This window comes from Montipora capricornis, chromosome 13 (assembly GCF_036669925.1).
Source record: "Montipora capricornis isolate CH-2021 chromosome 13, ASM3666992v2, whole genome shotgun sequence".
Taxonomy (NCBI): Eukaryota; Metazoa; Cnidaria; class Anthozoa; order Scleractinia; family Acroporidae; genus Montipora; species Montipora capricornis.
In genome coordinates this window covers 26,510,034-26,528,675 of record NC_090895.1, presented here as the reverse complement: position 1 = coordinate 26,528,675, position 18,642 = coordinate 26,510,034, and the positions used below count along the sequence as shown (strand labels likewise).

At 40.0% G+C, this 18,642-nt stretch overlaps 1 protein-coding gene and 2 non-coding genes across 3 annotated transcripts; all 3 read left to right on the top strand.

Annotated features, from left to right (window-relative positions):
• The first annotated feature begins 1,485 nt into the window (after positions 1-1,485).
• Trnat-cgu (transfer RNA threonine (anticodon CGU)) lies at positions 1,486-1,557 on the top strand. Its single transcript has one exon. It is a non-coding gene; the product is annotated as a tRNA-Thr (tRNA).
• A 220-nt stretch (positions 1,558-1,777) lies between these two features.
• On the top strand, positions 1,778-1,849 carry Trnat-cgu (transfer RNA threonine (anticodon CGU)). Its single transcript has one exon. It is a non-coding gene; the product is annotated as a tRNA-Thr (tRNA).
• Positions 1,850-3,948: 2,099 nt separating this feature from the next.
• LOC138028972 (endothelin-converting enzyme homolog) lies at positions 3,949-16,830 on the top strand. The gene is made up of 17 exons (XM_068876622.1): positions 3,949-4,858; positions 6,426-6,479; positions 7,386-7,502; positions 7,908-7,979; positions 8,557-8,684; positions 8,760-8,982; positions 9,939-10,037; positions 10,437-10,514; positions 10,652-10,755; positions 11,281-11,339; positions 11,670-11,724; positions 13,409-13,476; positions 13,608-13,744; positions 14,383-14,448; positions 15,032-15,127; positions 15,347-15,423; positions 16,584-16,830. The coding sequence occupies exons 1-17, from the start codon at positions 4,145-4,147 to the stop codon at positions 16,681-16,683; spliced, it is 2,247 nt and encodes a 748-aa protein (XP_068732723.1). The 5' UTR covers positions 3,949-4,144; the 3' UTR covers positions 16,684-16,830.
• The last annotated feature ends 1,812 nt before the right edge of the window (positions 16,831-18,642 follow it).

The window sequence follows — 18,642 nt, the reverse complement described above, 5'->3', positions numbered from 1 at the left end:
CACACAAGGGGCCGTTACACGTTTCAACCCTTATGGGTTTCTGTATATACCCATTGTTATATGCTATATTAAGCATACAATTTTTCTCATTAAACCCGCCGTTGAATTTTAAACAGTTTGTTTAAGTTTCCTGTAAATTTCCAACAAAGCCAGTTTATTAAACTTTTTTCTGCATATTAAGTATTATTCATTGAATTCCACGCCATAAAACAGCTTCGACCCCACCCTACTGAACTTCAAAGTTCTATCGAAGACATAATACTAGGGAAAGACTGAATCTGTCGACTTCTTTCAATTTCCATCTTTTTAAAAAACATTACAGCGTGAACAGGAAATATTTTCTGCTTTCCTGGAGAGCACTTAACAAATTTAATTATTAAGGGTTTATTTTTAAGATTCGTTGTTGTTTGTTAGCACAGAGCTGGAGCGCTGATCTTGTAAAGCACGGGTCGGGAGTTCGAATCTCCCAGAAGGCTCGGTCAAGTCTAAAGTTTTTACTCCCGTTTAGACCAGTTTTTGCAATTTCAAGATCTCAAATTTCTAGCATCAATTCTTGGTTTGCATCCACCTGATGAGAAGGCCATGTTGGCGTACAAAACAATGGAAAATGGCCCCACAAGTTTTGCATAATAATAGAGTCAAATTCCCAAAAGACGTTTTACTGCATTGTTCTGTATACCAGCATGGCTGCCGTGACTTCAGATACCAACCATCAATTGTCATTTAGACAAGCGATTTTTATCCTGTCGTTTTTGGGGTGCGATTTGCGGTGGATTCAGCAGTGTGGCCCGGTGGTTAGGGCTTTTTCCTTGAGATCGGGAGATCTCGGGTTCAAGACACGTTCACTGGTTGAATTTGTTCCTCAGTGGTAGTCCATAGACCTTTTTGCAGATACGGCGGCCATTTTGATTTCTATTGTATCGAAAGACATTATGGGATGCTCAGGGGGCAAATTAAAATATGTATTTGCCTCCTGGGCATCCCATAATAGCTATTTTAAACAATAGAAATCAAAATGGCCACCGTATCTGCAAAAAGGTCTATGGTTCAACTTCTTAGCTGCACTTGTAAATAGCCAACTAACTTGCCTCCGGCCAGTTGGGATTCTTAACAGTTGTTGTTGAATGTTCTGGTCGGTCTGATTGCCTGTCATTGGCACTGAAAATCCCCAATGGGGAGTGTTAAGTCTGCATTGTCAGTCGTTCTTACACCTGAGTGTGTATGATAAGGGTTAGGGCTACTACTTTTTGGCGTTATCAATGCCGTAGCCGTCGTCGTTTCTTAAACTCCCTAATTAATGCCGAGAATACCGGATCACAGCTCTCCTTATTGACTACGTGGCGAAGCAGTGGTCTCTTTCTTGCAATTTCCACGGACTATTTTAAAACCAGTACAACCCCAAATGGCAAAATATTTTATGTTTCTATAAGAGCACCTAGCAATTAAAATGTTTAAATGACTTAAATTTGATATATGAGTCCTCGTGCCTTGTTAGCTCAGTGGGAGAGCACTGGTCTCGTAAACCAGGGGTCGAGAGTTCGAACCTCTCACAAGGCTGAAGTAGGATTTTTTCCTTCCTTCGAAACTGGTTTTACAGATTAAAAGTCCCAAATTTCTCAACTGAAGAAACCTTGTTAATAAATAGGGATTGTTTATTCTTTCACTTCTTGGCAAAGTTGAGGTTAGTCGTCCTCAAACCTAAATATGTGAAACGGAGTTCCTTCAATACTTTTTCTTACATTACATTTTATCCCAGTGACAAATCAACGGGTAGCTTGCCTTGTTAGCTCAGTGGAAGAGCACTGGTCTCGTAAACCAGGGGTCGAGAGTTCGAACCTCTCACAAGGCTGAAGAAGGATTTTTTTCCTTCCTTCGAAACTGGTTTTACAGATTAAAAGTCCCAAATTTCTCAACTGAAGAAACCTTGTTAATAATAGGAATTGTTTATTCTTTCACTTCTTGGCAAAGTTGAGGTTAGTCGTCCTCAAACCTAAATATGTGAAACGGAGTTCTTCCAATACTTTTTCTTACATTACACTTTATCCCAGTGACTAAAAAAGAGAGAAAGCTTGCCTTGTTAGCTCAAAGGTAGAGCTCTGGGCCCAGTTCCTCAAAAGCCGATTAACGCTAATCTAAGATTAAAAATTAACCAAGCAGTTTATTTCTCTACTCCCAAATGCTGTTCAACGCAGATTTTCGGCAGAACTTTTCATGAGAAGACGTCAATCTTGAAAAACAAAAATAAGCACAAGAAACTTTCACCAAAAAGTTGAAAACGTGAAACAAAAGTTTACGCTAATCCTGGATTAAGTTAATCGGCTTTCTAGGAACCGGGCCCTGGGGCCCGTTTCTCGAAAGTCCCGAAACTTTACGGGCCATTTTTGGGTGTTGCAATTCCCTTGTATCTCAATAACGGAGAGGATTTAAGTCGTCAAACTTCACTGTCATTTGGATTTTTGTAACCTTGAAAACATGTCAAAAGGACGGTTTTCCAAAACAAGCGGTCGCCATTTTCACAAATGGCTTTTCGGGCCCGAAAAGTTTTCGGGACTTTCGAGAAACGGGCCCCTGGTCTCGTAAGCCAGGGGTCGGGAGTTCGAATTTCCCACAAGGCTGCATCCAACTTCGAAACAGCTTTCGCAATTTTCAACTTTCTTACTTAAAACATCTGGATTGGCACGCACTGGTTCAAAGTGAAAGGTCGAGAATGAAACATTGACTGTTGAATGCTTAGTTGTCGTCAAAGCCTTGTTTTGCAGAGCATTGCCTGATTTCAAGCCGAGGGGGACAAGGTACGAGTCTGCGATTAGCAACTATTGATCCACATAGTCAAAAAGTGCACACCAATCTTTACAAAATCTCTACGTTTAGTGTTAATAGACCAAACATTAAGCGAGATACAGCCATTTAAAACATGACGAGGAGTCCGGATTGCCATACATTTCTTTGTAAATTTTGACGTATTTAAATGGCTGTATCGCAGTCAAAACTAGCCTGATTAACACCAAACTAATGTATTTTGTAAATCTCTGTGTGCTCTTTCTGACTGTGTGGATCAATAGTTGTTAATCCAATAATTTATAGACTTGTATCAACAAAAGTCCCCTTCGACTTGAAATCAGGCACAAATGATTAAAGTAAAATGCGTACCGCACGTATACCACGTGCATTACGTACACGCACGTGTAGCACGTGCAGTACGTACAGTACCATGATTTTTCCGTTGATAATTATTAGTTAGTGGCGTTGCCGTTGCAGTGGTCGTCGTAATCTCTTAAACGCGCTAATGGCTGCATTATGAGACCCGTAAAACCTAACAATCCTGAAAAATGACTTTCAAACCCTGAATTCCACTCTAACAGTACCGCCGCCAATTATCACATTTCCCTTGCTAAGGGCATCATCTGGCTCGTGCAGTCCGTGCATGGTGTTATGGCTCGTCAAAATGACATGATTTACATAAAAACCCGTGAAATTACACTTTTGTAATAAATACTACGTCTCCCCATCTTTACAATTCCGAGCTCAGCGCTGACTTTCTTATGGCTATTTTCAAATCACGAAGAGGAAACGATAAATTTCTTAAATTTCTTAGATCAAAACGAAAAATGAGAACATTTTGTCTTTTTGTGTTGTATCATGAAATTTATGAAAATGGTGCGAGATGATAGATGGTCCACGACTCACGAAGCAGTTTGCAGAAAAAAGGTTCATTATGTTTGAAACAGCATCCGACTTTCTGGAGTCCGCTTTGAACAAGGTATGGTCCTTTTTTAATCAAGACCAAATGAAAATTAGTTCTTTTCAAAAACGTATAAATTTTATAACCATAACGTTATGAGGAGAAATCAACTTGGAATCCTTCATTCACTTTTGCTCTCTTTGTGTTTGGCTCAAACTTTTGCTCGCTTTGTTAACGGGTGGCATTGCAAAGCCACTTTTCTCGATACGGGTACCTGTTTCATGGCGTAATCACACCAAAAATTCCTGTGTTAGTCAAAGAAAAAGATCAACCACAAAGACCAAAATAATTGGTTCCAAAACTGATATCTTTCCGAAAGGACTGTATCAGCATCCAACTGGTGACATGGGATTGATGTAATTGGTGCTGTTGTAGTTACTTTGTTAGCAATTCTTGTTAATCATGGAGTCGAGGAATCAAATCAGAATTTTTACGATAACAGGGCAGAATATCCTACAGGTTTTAGCCATTTTAAATGTTATTTTTCTCGTATTGGTGTCGGGTGCTTATTTACCGCCGGAAGCGGAACATGTTTCGTTTCGAAGGAAATCGCTGGTTGAAGTCAATTCTTTACAAGAAACTGTTTTACAGGATACAAAACAAAACAAATCTGTCAAACCGCAGATCTGCCAATCAGCGAGCTGCAAAGCTATTGCTAAGTTGATCCAAGAAGTACGGGATGAGAAAGTGGACCCGTGTGATAATTTTTACGAATATGCTTGTGGAAATTGGATAAAAAACAATTCTGTTCCACCCGGGCATCTACAGTTCTCCAGGATAACGCAGTTATCGAAAAACAATGAGCGTATAATGAAAGAAACTCTAATTACCGATGAATCAGAGGATTCGGATACCATTAAAAAAGTGAAGAACTTCTACCGTTCTTGTTTGAACCTCACGCAAATAGATGACTTAGGAAGTCGGCCCTTGTTGGATTACATAAATAATTTGGGTTCGTGGTCACTGGATGACAAATGGAACCCAAAGGAATGGAATTTCTACGATGTCTTGGCAGGTGTACAGAGAGATTATCCAATTGATGTGTTTTTCAGTGTGAATGTGATTCAAGACCCAGTTAAGGCGAAAAGAAGCGACAAGAAAAAGTATATTATTCTGGTGAGTGTAAATTAAATTCAGGACTCAATGACCTTTATTGTCAACTCCCTTTTTATAAAAGCAGTCGTCAACGCACTTCTTAGGAGGGGTAGGTAACTATGTAAGGTCGAGAGCTTTTAACAGATGTTAGAGCCATGAAAATTAGCTTCGTATTTATTGCACTTTCCGTCCTTCAGCGGTAAAACAGAAAACGGCTTTGCACGATCTACTATTGTAACCTATATAGACAAATGCCCGGGAGTGGACGGTTAAAGAGGCCCGAATTTCTGCAATGTACGTTAAATTTTTCATAACACACTTGTGAAAATTCTTAACTCTAATTGGACCATAGAAGTACAAACAATTTCACATTGTACTCTGTGGAGTCCCAATAGTGTTGCTATAGCAACCACGCACGACAACTGACTTCTGGGGACTCCAGAAGTTTGGCTGTACGGCGTACAAAATCTGGAACAACAACCCCAAAATGATAATACCAACACGGGTACTTCATAACCTTCGCAGCACAAACTTAAACATTTCCTGGAGATATATGTACCACAGAAATTAAGTGAGGCCGTACGCTACTGTATAAATGTGATGCATGGTGGTGGATCAAGAAACTTCGCTGATCAATAGCATCAGGAATTTATTTTTTTGTACGACCGAGCCGATTTGTCCCGAAATTCCTACGCAGGGACGGATCTAGGGGGAGGGTGCAGGTGGTGCGCACCCCCCCCCCCCCTCCCCTGAAATAACCTGCGGCTTTCTAATACAAATGGTATTCTGCAAAAAAAAAACAAAGAAAAAAAACACGTCACCAGTCTCCTACGCCATTTCGTAGTGGTGCACCGCCATCCTAGGAAAAATCCTGGTATATCTACGGTGATATAATCCGGAGGTCGTGGTTTCGATTCCCACCCAGATCACAGATTTTTCTCTGTCCCTGTGTCACGCAAAAAAAACAAGTTGTTGATCAGCGAAGCTTCTCAATCCACTAGCCATCACATTTACACTTGATTCCTGTCATGTATATATACATACACCCGCTACTGCGAACAACATTTATATACAGTCATTTCTTGGAGAATCGATCTATTTTTTCAGTTCTATTCGGAAATTATAGACGCTCGGAAAGTTTCCAAAGTTCTCTTCCTATATAAAGAACGTTGAAAAAATCCCTCGTATCTATCACGCATCTCAGTATGTTGTATTTCTGGGCTTTGCTCTGCAGTTTATTACATTTTTAGGTTACGTATACAATGCCGTATTTCTCAGTTTTATCCATTGTTTCTGTAACGATGTACTTTATCGAACTGAAACACTGAACTCCACAGTTAATTTGTTTCGTATAATTGCAGGAGCATCTCAATTCAGTTGTCTGGATGATCTCTCCCTTCGTTTTAACCTACCCTCCATACTCATTAATTTTTTTGTCGTCTCCCCTCCTCCCAGCGCGACACTCGCTCCGTTTCCCATCTTTCTTTTCACTGTAGTGTTTGGGCCCATTTTTCAGGCATTACTAGAGACATGTTTATACACATGAGATAATTTTTGCCTGGAACTAATCAATTCTTTCCATTTTTAGATTGATCAAGCCAAGCTGAATCTTCCTCAAATCATATACTTTACCAGCCCAAAGGTAACCAATTTGTTTTCCGAGCCGGACATTTCGTCCGGTTGTCTACCATTTCACGTCCGGTACTTTGACCCTCGCCCTGCCAGCAGAGCCTTTCTTAACTCGACGAGAAAGAAAGGACTCTGCAGAAATCGTGTACAGTGTTTACTGAGTATGCGCAAGCCGTTGCTTGGAAACGGTTTGAACCCAGGTCAAGTCTCGATCGCACTCCTAGACGCCATATTGATTTTCGTACTGAAGGTTCGATTGTGACCATCGTCTTGTCAAAAATATGATGCGCGCGCTTCCTAAACCGGGTTGACCACTGTGACTAGCCCAGAAACTTGGGCTGCAGAGACTTAAAAGATTTAACAGGATTGCAGAGCCTCTCTTGCTCGCCCGCTGGTGAGTTTAGACAGGCTCTGCTTGCAGGGTGTTTGGCGCTATAAATTTGTCGATATGTTGGCTTTTTTAATTAATTTATTGTTTTAATTAATTATTAATTTATTTATTTGTTTTGGACTTGGGTATCTGGGGAAGCGATGGGCTGCAGAAACACTGGCAAGACCATCACGCGCAATAAATCCTTCAAACTAACAAGAAGTCGCATCGCCTTATTTTGTTACTAAACGGAATAATCGATCTGTTGGCATTTCATTCACGGGGATAATTTTAGTCAGTTTCTTTTTTTTATTCAAACTCTTGAATGTTAACAGCATTTCTGCGAGGTCCTGAGAGTTTCCTTTACAGTAATGTATAAGGCATCCAGGCCTCTTTGAGGGTTTACTCCCAAGACACTTGCAATCGGCCTTACAACGAAAACAAAATAAACATTTGGGGTACTTTCATTGAAAAGCTATCGAAAACCCTGCCCATAGCACTTTTTACATTAAGTTATCAACCAATCGATCCATTCAAATTTCCTTTCAGATCCTACGCGAGGTCTGGAAATACATGTCTGTCATAACGAGTTTGTCAGGAGTGAGTTATGATGACTCAAAGAATGCAATGCGGAAGTTACTAGGTTTTGAGGCGCACTTAGCATTGGTAAGTTTCCTTTTAAAGATTATGAAACGAGTCTTAGAGTAGCATTGATATTAAAATAACTGCCGAGATTCGGAATAACCGATGCAGTTATAATGTCCCACTAGTGATCTCACTAAGAGCAGAATTCAGTTGAACTCATTGAAATCGAAATATTTTTGAAGTAAGATCTCAACAGATGCAGGCGACGAAATGAGCCAATCAAATCGCAAAGCGGTTAAAAAAGGCGGGAAATTCAATAAGTCACAATTGATCGAATTCTGATTGGATGAAAATGTGGCGCGGAATTTTTAAGCCAATCATTTCACGTATTAATCGAATTCAATCGCGAAACAACACTTTCTCTCAAATGGATAACTGAATCGATAATTAACTGATCTTTTTTTTTTCTGTACCCGTTTCTTTCAGTACTGGGTTCCTAAGCTGTCAAAGAAATATGTACGAATTCCAATTGAAAAGTTAGCAGATGCCCTTCCTGAGGTAAGGTGTTCGAATGATATGAATATTGAGAGTTTTACTGGGCTTTGATGGAACAAGGGAACATTTGAATTGCTTTGGGGAACACTTGAACAAACTTATAATATCTAGCGCTGAATACTCTTGAATTTATCGTCCTAAATTAGCGCCGCGTTATTTTTGCTTATTATGCCGATGGCTTTAATGCACTAATTTCAACTAACTGCCCTAATTTTACTTTCCTGCACTCTGTTTGGGATTGATTAACGTACTCTCGTCCAATCAACACCCTGAAAGTTTTGCATGTATACTATTATCACTAGCAGTACGTAGGAAATGTGTAAGCTGAACCTATCGTAGAATAGTTCAGTGGTCTAACTCCTCTCAGTTTCCCATAGCTCAGCGGTAGAGCTTCCGAACAAGCAATCGGGAAGTCGTAAGTTCGACTACTCATTGGAGCAATCGGATTTTTACGAGTGTGTCCGTGGCATCATCGATAAATGCACGTCTCTTTCAAACCACTGTTGAACCTGTCACGGGATATCCATAAAACTGTAAACCACGAATGATGACTCTTTTTTCTCACCATTTTGTTTTTCAGTTTCCGTGGCTGGAACACTTACAGAAGGTACTTTCCCGCCCAGACCTATCAAAAAAAGATATGGTCATAGTACTAGCTAACGATTACCTTCAAAATATGATCGATCTACTGCGCAAGACAGATAAGAAGTAAGTTGACATTGCTACTAGTTTTTAGCATTTCCAGACGCCAGTTTCTTTAATATTAAACGTTTCGATTTTTAGGATACTCTCCACGTACATTATATGGCGTGCTATCAAAGATTCAGTACCTCTTCTGTCAAAAAGATATCGAGTAGTTCACCAAATGTTCAAGAAAAGACTTCTTGGGAGCAAATCAAACAAGACACGAGAGGAAACATGCTTTAGCTACACTAATAACATCCTTGGGCCTATGTTAGGTGCTGTGTTCATAAGAAATGCGTTTTCACCAGAGAGCAAAGAAAAGGTATTTATCCGGGATATAAGATTCGTGTGCTTTTAAAAATAACTGCGAGTTTTCAATTAAAAGCCGTAAAACTTACGTTATTTTGGCCAATCGAAACAGGCAATGCCATTTAAATGAGCCAATTGAAAGGCAGAACAAATACGGGCAGCACGCGCTAAGGGCCGGACAATCACGTGCGAATGAGTCAGTTTGCCAGTGATTGGCTGAGAATGTGGTGAGAGCCTTTTTTCAGTCAATCACTAAGCAACGCAAATTTAAGCGCGAGCAACTGAAGTCTTTTTAACGACAACTTAAGTGCATCTCTCTATTTTGCTTATGTCTCTGCCTGGTCAAATAAAATGAGAGAAAGCGGAAAATAACATTCGCCAATATACGCTGTGATAAGGAAATAGGTCATTTCCGAGTTCATGTCTGCCTCCTCTTCAAAGCGAGTCTAAGTGCGAAGTTTTTCTTAGGAAAATTAGTTTTCACTCATAAGTAAAATAGAACTAATTAACATCACAAAAACTTCACACTTAGACTCGTTTTGAAGAGGAGGCAGACATGAACTCGGAAATGGCCTATGAAGAAAATACCCATAAAATCAATATCCCTGTATGGCTGTGACCGATGATTCTTTTACAGCTACTCTTAGGCTAGTTAAGAAAATATTTTGCCAAAGGACGCCTTTCAAATATATATCGAAAGCTATTTTGTGAAATCTTTGCTTTTGTAGTACTACACTGCGATCGGCTTAAAAGCTGGCGCCACATTCTAAACCAATCAGAAGCGAAGACGAAGCACCTTGTTCGCACGTATTTTCCCGCGCTTTTTGCCAGCTTCAAGCATTTGCTTATGATTGGCTAACTTGATCGCTTGCAGCTATTGTGATTGGACAATGTGATATTTTAACTTTTCGGAACTCATTTCAAATCCGCTAAATCAACACTGTAAACTCACAATTCATTTTCTCTCAGGTCGAAGTAATGATGGAGGGAATAATCAAGGCTTTCAAAGACCGTGTATCCGGAGTGGGCTGGATCGACAATCAGACCGTGACAGCTGTTAGAGAAAAGGTAAGCCACAGATGATTACTATTTCAAATTCTCGAATTTGTTTGGGGGTTTTGAGACAACAATTTCCACCCTCGGAACAGAAAAAAGTACGAGCTAAAGAACTTGTTGTTGATAACTTTGGTCTCTTTTTTTTCAAAGCGAATTGAGGGGTACTGGTTAACCGACCAAGAAATGTCGTACCAAGAGCGAGACAACATTACAACCTGAAACCGATTTTAAAAAGCGGAGGGAAAATTCACCCAATAGCTTTAAAGGGATGGATGAATGCAAACGATAATATACGCGAGAGATCATGCAATGATAGCAACAAATGCAAAGATACAGGAGATGTTGGAAATAAGCATAAAAACAAGTGCACCAAATCTTGTAATCGCTCATTTATCTCTTTTTTGATTTCAGGCGGATGCAGCTGTTTATAAAGTGGGTTATCCTGAATATCTTTGGAACGATACGGCATTTTCCCTGAGATATAGCATGGTAATAAGTTTATTCATAGTGTGTCCCTCGTGCTATTCATCTAGATTACATTATTTCTAATTAAATAGTTATAATGCATCAAGTCCTAGTAATTAGTTATACATTACCTTTCTAAAGACGTAATATTATTTTTTCAGTTAAACATTACAGCCGATCATTGGTTTAAAAATGTACTCAATACCGATAAATTTTCAAATTATCAAACGTATACCAAGTTGGGGAAACCAGTGGATAGACATCAGTAAGTACAATAGAGTATTCTTAGATTATCTTTAAAAAACAGTCCAGCAACATTTTGAAGAAAAAATGCTAACCCAAGGTCGGCCAAAGTACGCAGCCGTTGCTATGGGCGGGAAAATATGTTTTGTTTCGTACGGGATCTCGCCGGCGGGATTTCGGGGGTAAATTCGACGCGAGTTGCTGGGAGATGAATAATTGTTAACTAGCCACCGACACTGAGGTGAATAGTTGTTTTAGTACATACTCAAACAGTGAGATAATATAGCACAAAAAGATGATTTTAACTCATTTATTCCTGCAAAGATTACAACATTTTCGGGCCCAAATTCCGCGCGGATTGCTCGGAGGTGAATAACAAAGGATATCCGGAGTTTGAGTAGCCAATCAGCGCGCGAGTTCAACGCTATCCACTGTTTTTTTCTTTTGTTTTTTAGTGGATAAGAAACACGGTTATCTTCTTAACGCTAGCAATTCTGTCGTTGCGAATAATGATATTGAGTAGCCTTGCTATGGTTATCTTTTGCAGGTGGATAACTGTGCCTCAATTAGTAAATGCATTTTATGTTATAACGAAGAACGAGATAGGTAAGTGTGAAAGACAACCTACTTGTTTAATTTTGTCGTCTTTTTCGTTGATAGTAAGACCCATGATGATTTACATATCTTGGTCTTGCCAATGATTCGACAGTAGGGAGCTCTGAAATTTTAAACTGAAACGCCTTCTGTAAAAAACTGTTTTAAACTTAAAAAATAATCAATTTGGAATGAATGAGAAAGCAAATTTTACTGAGAACATTTCATCGGAGGACATTTTCTTTTAATTTTCTTTCTCTCTCTCTCTCTCTCTCTCTGTACCAATTCTTTTTAAGTTTTTCCTCGCTAACCAACTTAATCGCTCTTGTTGCATTTTCACAGTTGTTCCTGCCGGAATCCTGCAGCCACCATTTTTTTATGCCAATGACATACCAAGGTATTCCGATTTGAAAGAATATTTTTTGACAAAATCAACTTTAGCGGACGTAGACTAGGGGTGCTTTCGATTTGACGGAACTGACTGGCAAGACCGGGCATTTGGAAGGACTAACTCTACAACGCATTCAAAATAACACACTTCGAGGATGATATGTACTCCTCCAGAAGAATACGAGGGATTGTCATGCCACTGTTCCTTCAAATTGTTGCATTTTCTTTGCAAATTAATGGGTCTGGCCGACCAGTTCTGACAAAAGGAAAGCGCCCTAGGTCTTCTTTAAGTCTTTCCTATCGATGACTTTTTGTTTTGTTCATCTGTTAGAGCACTTTTCTTCGAAGTACGTTTTCTGTAAACAATTGCAGAACAATTCCAGCAGGGACTGTATACTGTTCGTTGTGTTAAAGTAGTTGCTTAGGTTAAGCCCTTGGTGATTACCTTAAAAAAGTCTGCGTTACAGTCCCAGCCGATCACAGAAACAAGATAAATCAATTGACTACTTCCCCAACCCATAATCCAAGCTCATAATATATCGTACGTTCGGCGGACGTTCTTTAGACAAACACCGTGGAATTGTGCCAAGCTTTCCTGAAGTGAGTATCCACTCGCACAGGAGCTCCTGCTATCCATTGTTTTTACGGAAAGATCACTTTAAAATGTAAGGAATTATGAGTTGGGAAAGTTTTAACTTTAATTTTTAATTTTTAATTTTTAGATTTTACCTTTTTAACTTAACTGATTAAAATCAGTTGGGACTTACTCGAATTTGCTTCCCCGCCATGATCGCCAGCTGACCGGCTCAGTTGTTCAAAAGGTGGTTAACGCTATCCACTGGTTAAATCACTATCCAGCGGATAAAAGTAAAGTAAAGTCTCCGCTTACGAGCCAGAAGGCTCATCAGGCCGGCGCTTATCTCCGGTTTCTGTAGCATGAAGCGACTAGGAGTATTTGTACTCCCCCCTGGATGGGATGCTAGTCCATCGCAGGGTTACCCCCAGCATTACGCCGGTACCCATTTATACACCTGGGTGGAGAGAGGCACCGTGAGAGTAAAGTGTCTTGCCCAAGAAAATCCAGCGGATAAACGCTAGCGAAACTAATTGAGTTATCCAATGGATAGGGGGCTATCCACCCTGAAACAATTCCCTTTGTATCAGTTATTTTTCTTTTTGTTACCTTGAAAACATGTTAAAAGATCGGCTTTCCAAAACAAGCGGTTGGCAGTTTCACAAATGGATTTTCGGGACCCGTTTCTCGAAAGTCCTTTTCTTTTTTTTCGGGCCCGAAAAGCCATTTGTGAAACTGGCAACCGCTTGTTTTGGAAAGCCGATCTTTTGACATGTTTTCAAGGTAACAAAAAGAAAAATAATTGTGAAGTTTGACGACTTAAATCCTCTCCGTTCTTGAGATACAAAGGGAATTGTGACACTCGAAAATGACCCGTAAAGTTTCGGGACCTTCGAGAAACGGGCCCCTGCTTGTCTTTGCTCCGGGTCTTTGCTTTCGCGTTATATGATTGGTTTATTTGATTGTCTGCGTGTCTTGTCATTGACTTATCGAAAACAACTTTATGTATGGAGGTTATGAGGTTGATTTAGATCGAGAAAGCATTTGAAAGACCTCGCATTAGTATTTATCCAGAGCTTTAGCTAGCTAGTGATTGGTTTTTTTTTACCTTTTCCAGGTCTTTGAGCTACGGCGCGATCGGTCACGTGCTTGGTCACGAGCTCACACACGGTTTTGACACGACAGGTAATCGCTAGCAAGTGATGAAAACGTGCAGCATTTTACACCATAGCAGCAGTTAGCTAGCGAGTGTTCACCATTTGCACTTTTATTACTTACAAAAAAGACCAAGCTAAGTATACTGCTTTTACTTGCAGGGCGAAAATTTGATAAAAACGGAGAATTAATTGAGAAACGTACCTGTTGGAGTGAGCCGGCGATTAAGACTTTCCAGGAGAGGGCTAAGTGTTTGGTTGAACAGTTCTCGAAATACAAAGTTCTCAACAAGTTCCATGTGAGCAATGAAACACTTTCTGACATATTTCTTCACGCATAATTTTCAGTCTCAGATAGGAGTGCCGAAAATAGAATACTTTTTTAAAGATACCAGTAACGACAATTTTTTCCCATGATTTTCATTTTCCAGTATTATCTTTCTTCAGGCATCCGTTCGGGACATAATTTGTAGTTCATTTTAAATGACATCGACAATTTTTTTACCTCGACCATTATAAAATCACATGACCACCACAACAGCCAGTCACAGTTAAACCACATGCCAACCGATCTTCTGTTAAGCCATTTGTTTGGCTAAGATGCTTTTAAGATAGCTTACGTGTAGCCGTACCCATCCCCCGAGGAAAACGTTTTTCCTCGGTGGGGGTGTAGTGGGTACGGCTACATGTAGGCTACTTTTACGATGGGTTGTCTTGGTTTAAATGAATTTTCAATCGTTAGTCAAGTGCTCGTTTCATAGAATACGCCCATTCATTTCTTTCTTGTTTCTTGAACGTTGTTGTTTTTCTAAATAAAATCAGATTAATGGGCTTCAAACCTTAGAAGAGAACATAGCTGATGGAGGAGGCTTAACTCTTGCTTATCATGTAAGATATGCCCCGATGACCTGTGTTTTATATGTTAAATTATCCACAGATAAGTGGATCGAAAACCCTTGGGGAGAACATCGCGGACTTGGGTGGAGTCAATCTCGCTTACCATGTAAGATTTCTGTGATTTTATGATTTTTATTTCCTAAGGCTTTATTCCCCGGGCACTGTCCACTTCCAGTCCTTTCTGCACCATTCATGCAATTTCTCATACAAAATTTCTCGCCCAAAGAGCGTCATTCCTTCTTTCAAAATGAACACGAGACTAGTTTCTCTTTTTTTTGCTCATTAGCAGTTTTTTTTTCAAAACAAAGCAAGAAAAAGGGTCGGAATTGGCCAATCACAACGCAAGAAACGAAAACCGCTGATTGCAATTTGAACTATACATTCCGAATGGTTATGAAAGGCGAAATCAGATCACAAAAGTGGAAACGTGGGTAAAATGGAAAACCGACAGACGTGCAAATATAAGTGTCTTCTTCCGTGCCAACTCTTAATGTGCAGACGCCACGTTCGTACAAAAGGGACATAATTTCTCTCATTTGGTAAAACGCTATAAAGACTATTTTGTTCTCTCAGGAACGGGTTAATTAATGAAAGGATTATCGAACACCTAGAAAACGCACGACTAACTGTAGTTCTCATTTCTTGGAATCATTGAAATCAAGGAATCAATTGCATTCTTTTTCTTTTAGGCGTACAATGAATTCAACGAGAACAAAGGACCAGAGCAAATTTTACCAGAACTGAATATGAACAGTAAAGAACTTTTTTTCATCGGTTACGCGCAGGTTAGTTTCTTATGCATTATTCATAATGACACGTGTATGCAGAAATCTTCTCAGTTCCCTACCTTCGTAGACTTCCGACACGCTTTTCTTTGCGGAGGGTGGGAGGGGTTAGTCAGGGGGTGGGTGTGCAAGGCTTTGCGTCAACTTACTGCCATACTTAAGACTTCTAGGGGAGGAGTCGTTAAAAAGACGTGATTGATTTTCTTCCTGAACTTATAGAAAGAATGCACTCGCACCACCCCAGCGGCGGAATTCTTATCAGTCACGGAAGATGTGCATGCCCTTACGAAGTACAGGTAAGCATCGTTGATGATTTGCAGATCGCCAAATGTCTTTCTTATTGGATTTTCAGTTGCTGCACAAATATCATATTCTCTCTGTTATGGTCGGGATCGACGCCTCGACAAATCATTTCTTGTTTATGAGTGCGCGAGGAAGCTAGACAATTAGAATTTTCATTTTTTTTAAGAAACGTTTGTTTCCTCTTTGTACAGTCACAAAGCTCTTCAGTAGAGAAACTAATGTTCATTTAATTGGAATTCGGCTCAGACGTTTTTGACAGTTAAAGCACCAATTAAAATAATTTTGCCTCCCTACATAGCCGAAACAGGGAGAAGATTGGTAGGACCGCTTGCGAACACCTACGAAATGTAGAAAAAACGACACAGATGCATTAAAACCAGTTGCGCGCCATTTTAATCTTCCTAATCATTCCCACCAGAACATGACAATTTGCGGCCTACCTTACACCACAGGAACACAGAAAGTCGCAAGAATCCGCAACAAAAATTCATCTTTCAACTACGGTACACTCTATCCTCACGGAATCAATGAACGCCTCTCATGCCATTAATTTATTCACAAATTCATGTTGCCATATTTCCACCAATGGCAAAGCTCCTCCACACCCGCATAAAAACCAACAACACCCACAATTCCTCTAGTCGCTCTGAAGAAGGGCTAACGCTCGAGACCTCAGTTTTCCAAATCGTTCACGGTGGTAATTCGACCTTTATCAACACGTTTGATAAAACCAAAATTTCCTGTTCATTCTCCCACCGACGCAGCACCACAGTTTCTTTAGAAACTAGAAATTTGTCTCGAAAGAAAAACTGTCCTACCATGAACTTGCAAATCTGTAACGTTGTACCCTCTTCAATTGCTTCCGTTTGCGAAAGTAAGTCACTTATGAATGAAAGACGAAGCGTTCACGAAGCCTTCGATCATGACGTCACGACGGCCATTTTGGTTTCGGGAAAGCTTTATTCGTATGCGAATAGAATCATGCGAATAGGTTATTTTGTTTCGGTTTGTTTAAAAAAAACATGGCCGATGATCATGTGACCACATAAGCCTTACAGCTTTCTGCCTGCACGAAACATTTCAAACGTTACTTGGGGCCGGGAGGGTGAAGTAAAACATTGCTATATCTAAAGTTTCTTTCTTTGACTTGTAGGGTTATTGGAACCTTGTCAAACTTTCAAGAGTTTTCCGATGTGTTCAATTGTTCCGTAGGATCTTACATGAACCCAAAAAAGAAATGTGAAGTCTGGTGAATGCTGGATGCCAAACTATTTACACTCCAACATAGACTTATTATGACTTTCTCAGCATTCGTTTAAAATAATTATTCAGATAAATCTTTTGTTGTGACATTTTCGAATTAATAGATGGAAATTTGACGAAGCTCGTATATTTTTAATTTTAGTACCTTCTTCCTTGAAGAAATTTTGTCTTGAATATTTGAAAAGGAAACTTATTGAATGCACCACAAGAATTCATAATGAATAGACCAATTTCGATATATTAAATTTCAGTCCTAAACTAAAGGCATCGTCTCGAGGCTTAGGGGAATCCCCTGAGCCTCGAGATGATACCTTTAGTTTAGGACTGGAATTTAATATATCGAAATTGGTCTATTATTATCGTCAATTTGGTCCACATATGTGACGCAAGAACCTCGTTCCCATGTTCTCTCATCTTCCTGTTCCCTCCTCGGTTACTCCAGGGGACCGACAGACGAGATACCCTGGGAACGAGGTTGGTGACGCAAACGCAACGCATCACGTGTGAAATGATGGAGTATTTAAAATGTCCAGATATTGAAAGTGCGAGGATTACTTCTACCTTTCGTACAATGAACTATCACAACGCAAACACAAACGGACGCGCCTTACACAATACCAGTCCCATGCCACCTCGGTTGGAGTTGACAGTCTTCAACCTCGTTCGCAGGACCTTTTCCTTCCAAATGCGAAGGTCAGTCTCGCGTGCTGTACAGCGTCTGTGTTTCTAACCTTTTTTTTTTGAGTTTGCATTTTACCTGTGAAAATCGTTAGCGGTTTGCATTTGCGTTGCACTGGGTCAACTGGTCATTTGTATTTATAATCCGGGTACGGTTTAATGATAATATAATGAGGAACTCAAGATCTACGATTCCAACGAGAACGCTGTTAGACCGTAAAGAGATTTAGCATCGTGCTTTCAACAAACGGCAAAAGTCGGACTGAAAGTTGCGTTCGGCCAAAAAGGAAAAAAACTCGTTGGAGATAAGCTCTGTTTCCGATATTCTTTCTCTTTCTCAAAGGAGGCAGTCAAGTTAGAATAGGAGAATTTTGAAGCTGTAACCCATTGACCGCGGGATCCCAAGAGTGATTGATATAGATTTTCTCCCCACAAGCTCAATACCTTGTTAGGCAGACTGGTGAGGAGAAAACAGAAATTTCTTTGTCTTGATACATCATCAAATTCCCATAACTGAATTAAAAAGTTACAAATGGCAGTCAGTAAGAAGAATTTACACTCAGATCTTGGGAGTGGAAGGGGTTAATGACAAGCAGGAGCCCACTGTTTCCCATTTACCGTTTAACGTAAACTCGACGCTAAATCTCTCTGATAACGAAACAATCACGTTATACGAGCATATTTATCTTGTGTACATTTGTCTCCCGTTTTTCTCACATCTAAAACGTGAAATGACCAGGTATCAACTAATTAATTCGCACGAAAAATTTTGATTTCCTCCCTCAGCAGGGAAAGCCGTTCCCTTCAATTCATTTAGTGACTGAACTCGGCTAGTTTTTGCAATGGAAAGTAAATTTTACTTGACAGAGGTGGGCCACCGTGAGAATCGGAATAGAGCCGAATTCGAAAACTTTGAAACGTAAACTTGTAATTTTTCATCGCGTTTTCGTTGACGTTGCTGGGGTGGATCTTAAGGTCCCTTAGAGTTTCCTGTTGCCGTGTTGCCGGACCCTCGAGTCTTCGTTCCTTACTGCGCATGCTGGACCGACCGCTGGTAAAGAGGAACGAAGACTCTAGGCACGGGATTGTTTCAATGTACACTCTACGTATATCAATGTTTCTGAGGACCAAGAGTCGTTATAAAGTTCAGTCTGGTACTGGTTAAAAAACTCTTCTAGCCAGAATAAATGACAATTTCCCACTATGCGCCACATCTGCGTATATCCTGCCAGAAAGACTTTTGCGCATATTCGTCCCCAGTGTCGGCGAAC

Bases quoted from the DNA above. Each gene is read 5' to 3' on its own strand.
- LOC138028972 (XM_068876622.1), top strand. From the start codon at position 4,145: ATGGAGTCGAGGAATCAAATCAGAATTTTTACGATAACAGGGCAGAAT. The intron at 8,685-8,759 runs GTAAGTTGACAT...TTCGATTTTTAG, and splicing joins CTGCGCAAGACAGATAAGAA to GATACTCTCCACGTACATTA. The intron at 8,983-9,938 runs GTATTTATCCGG...ATTTTCTCTCAG, and splicing joins CACCAGAGAGCAAAGAAAAG to GTCGAAGTAATGATGGAGGG.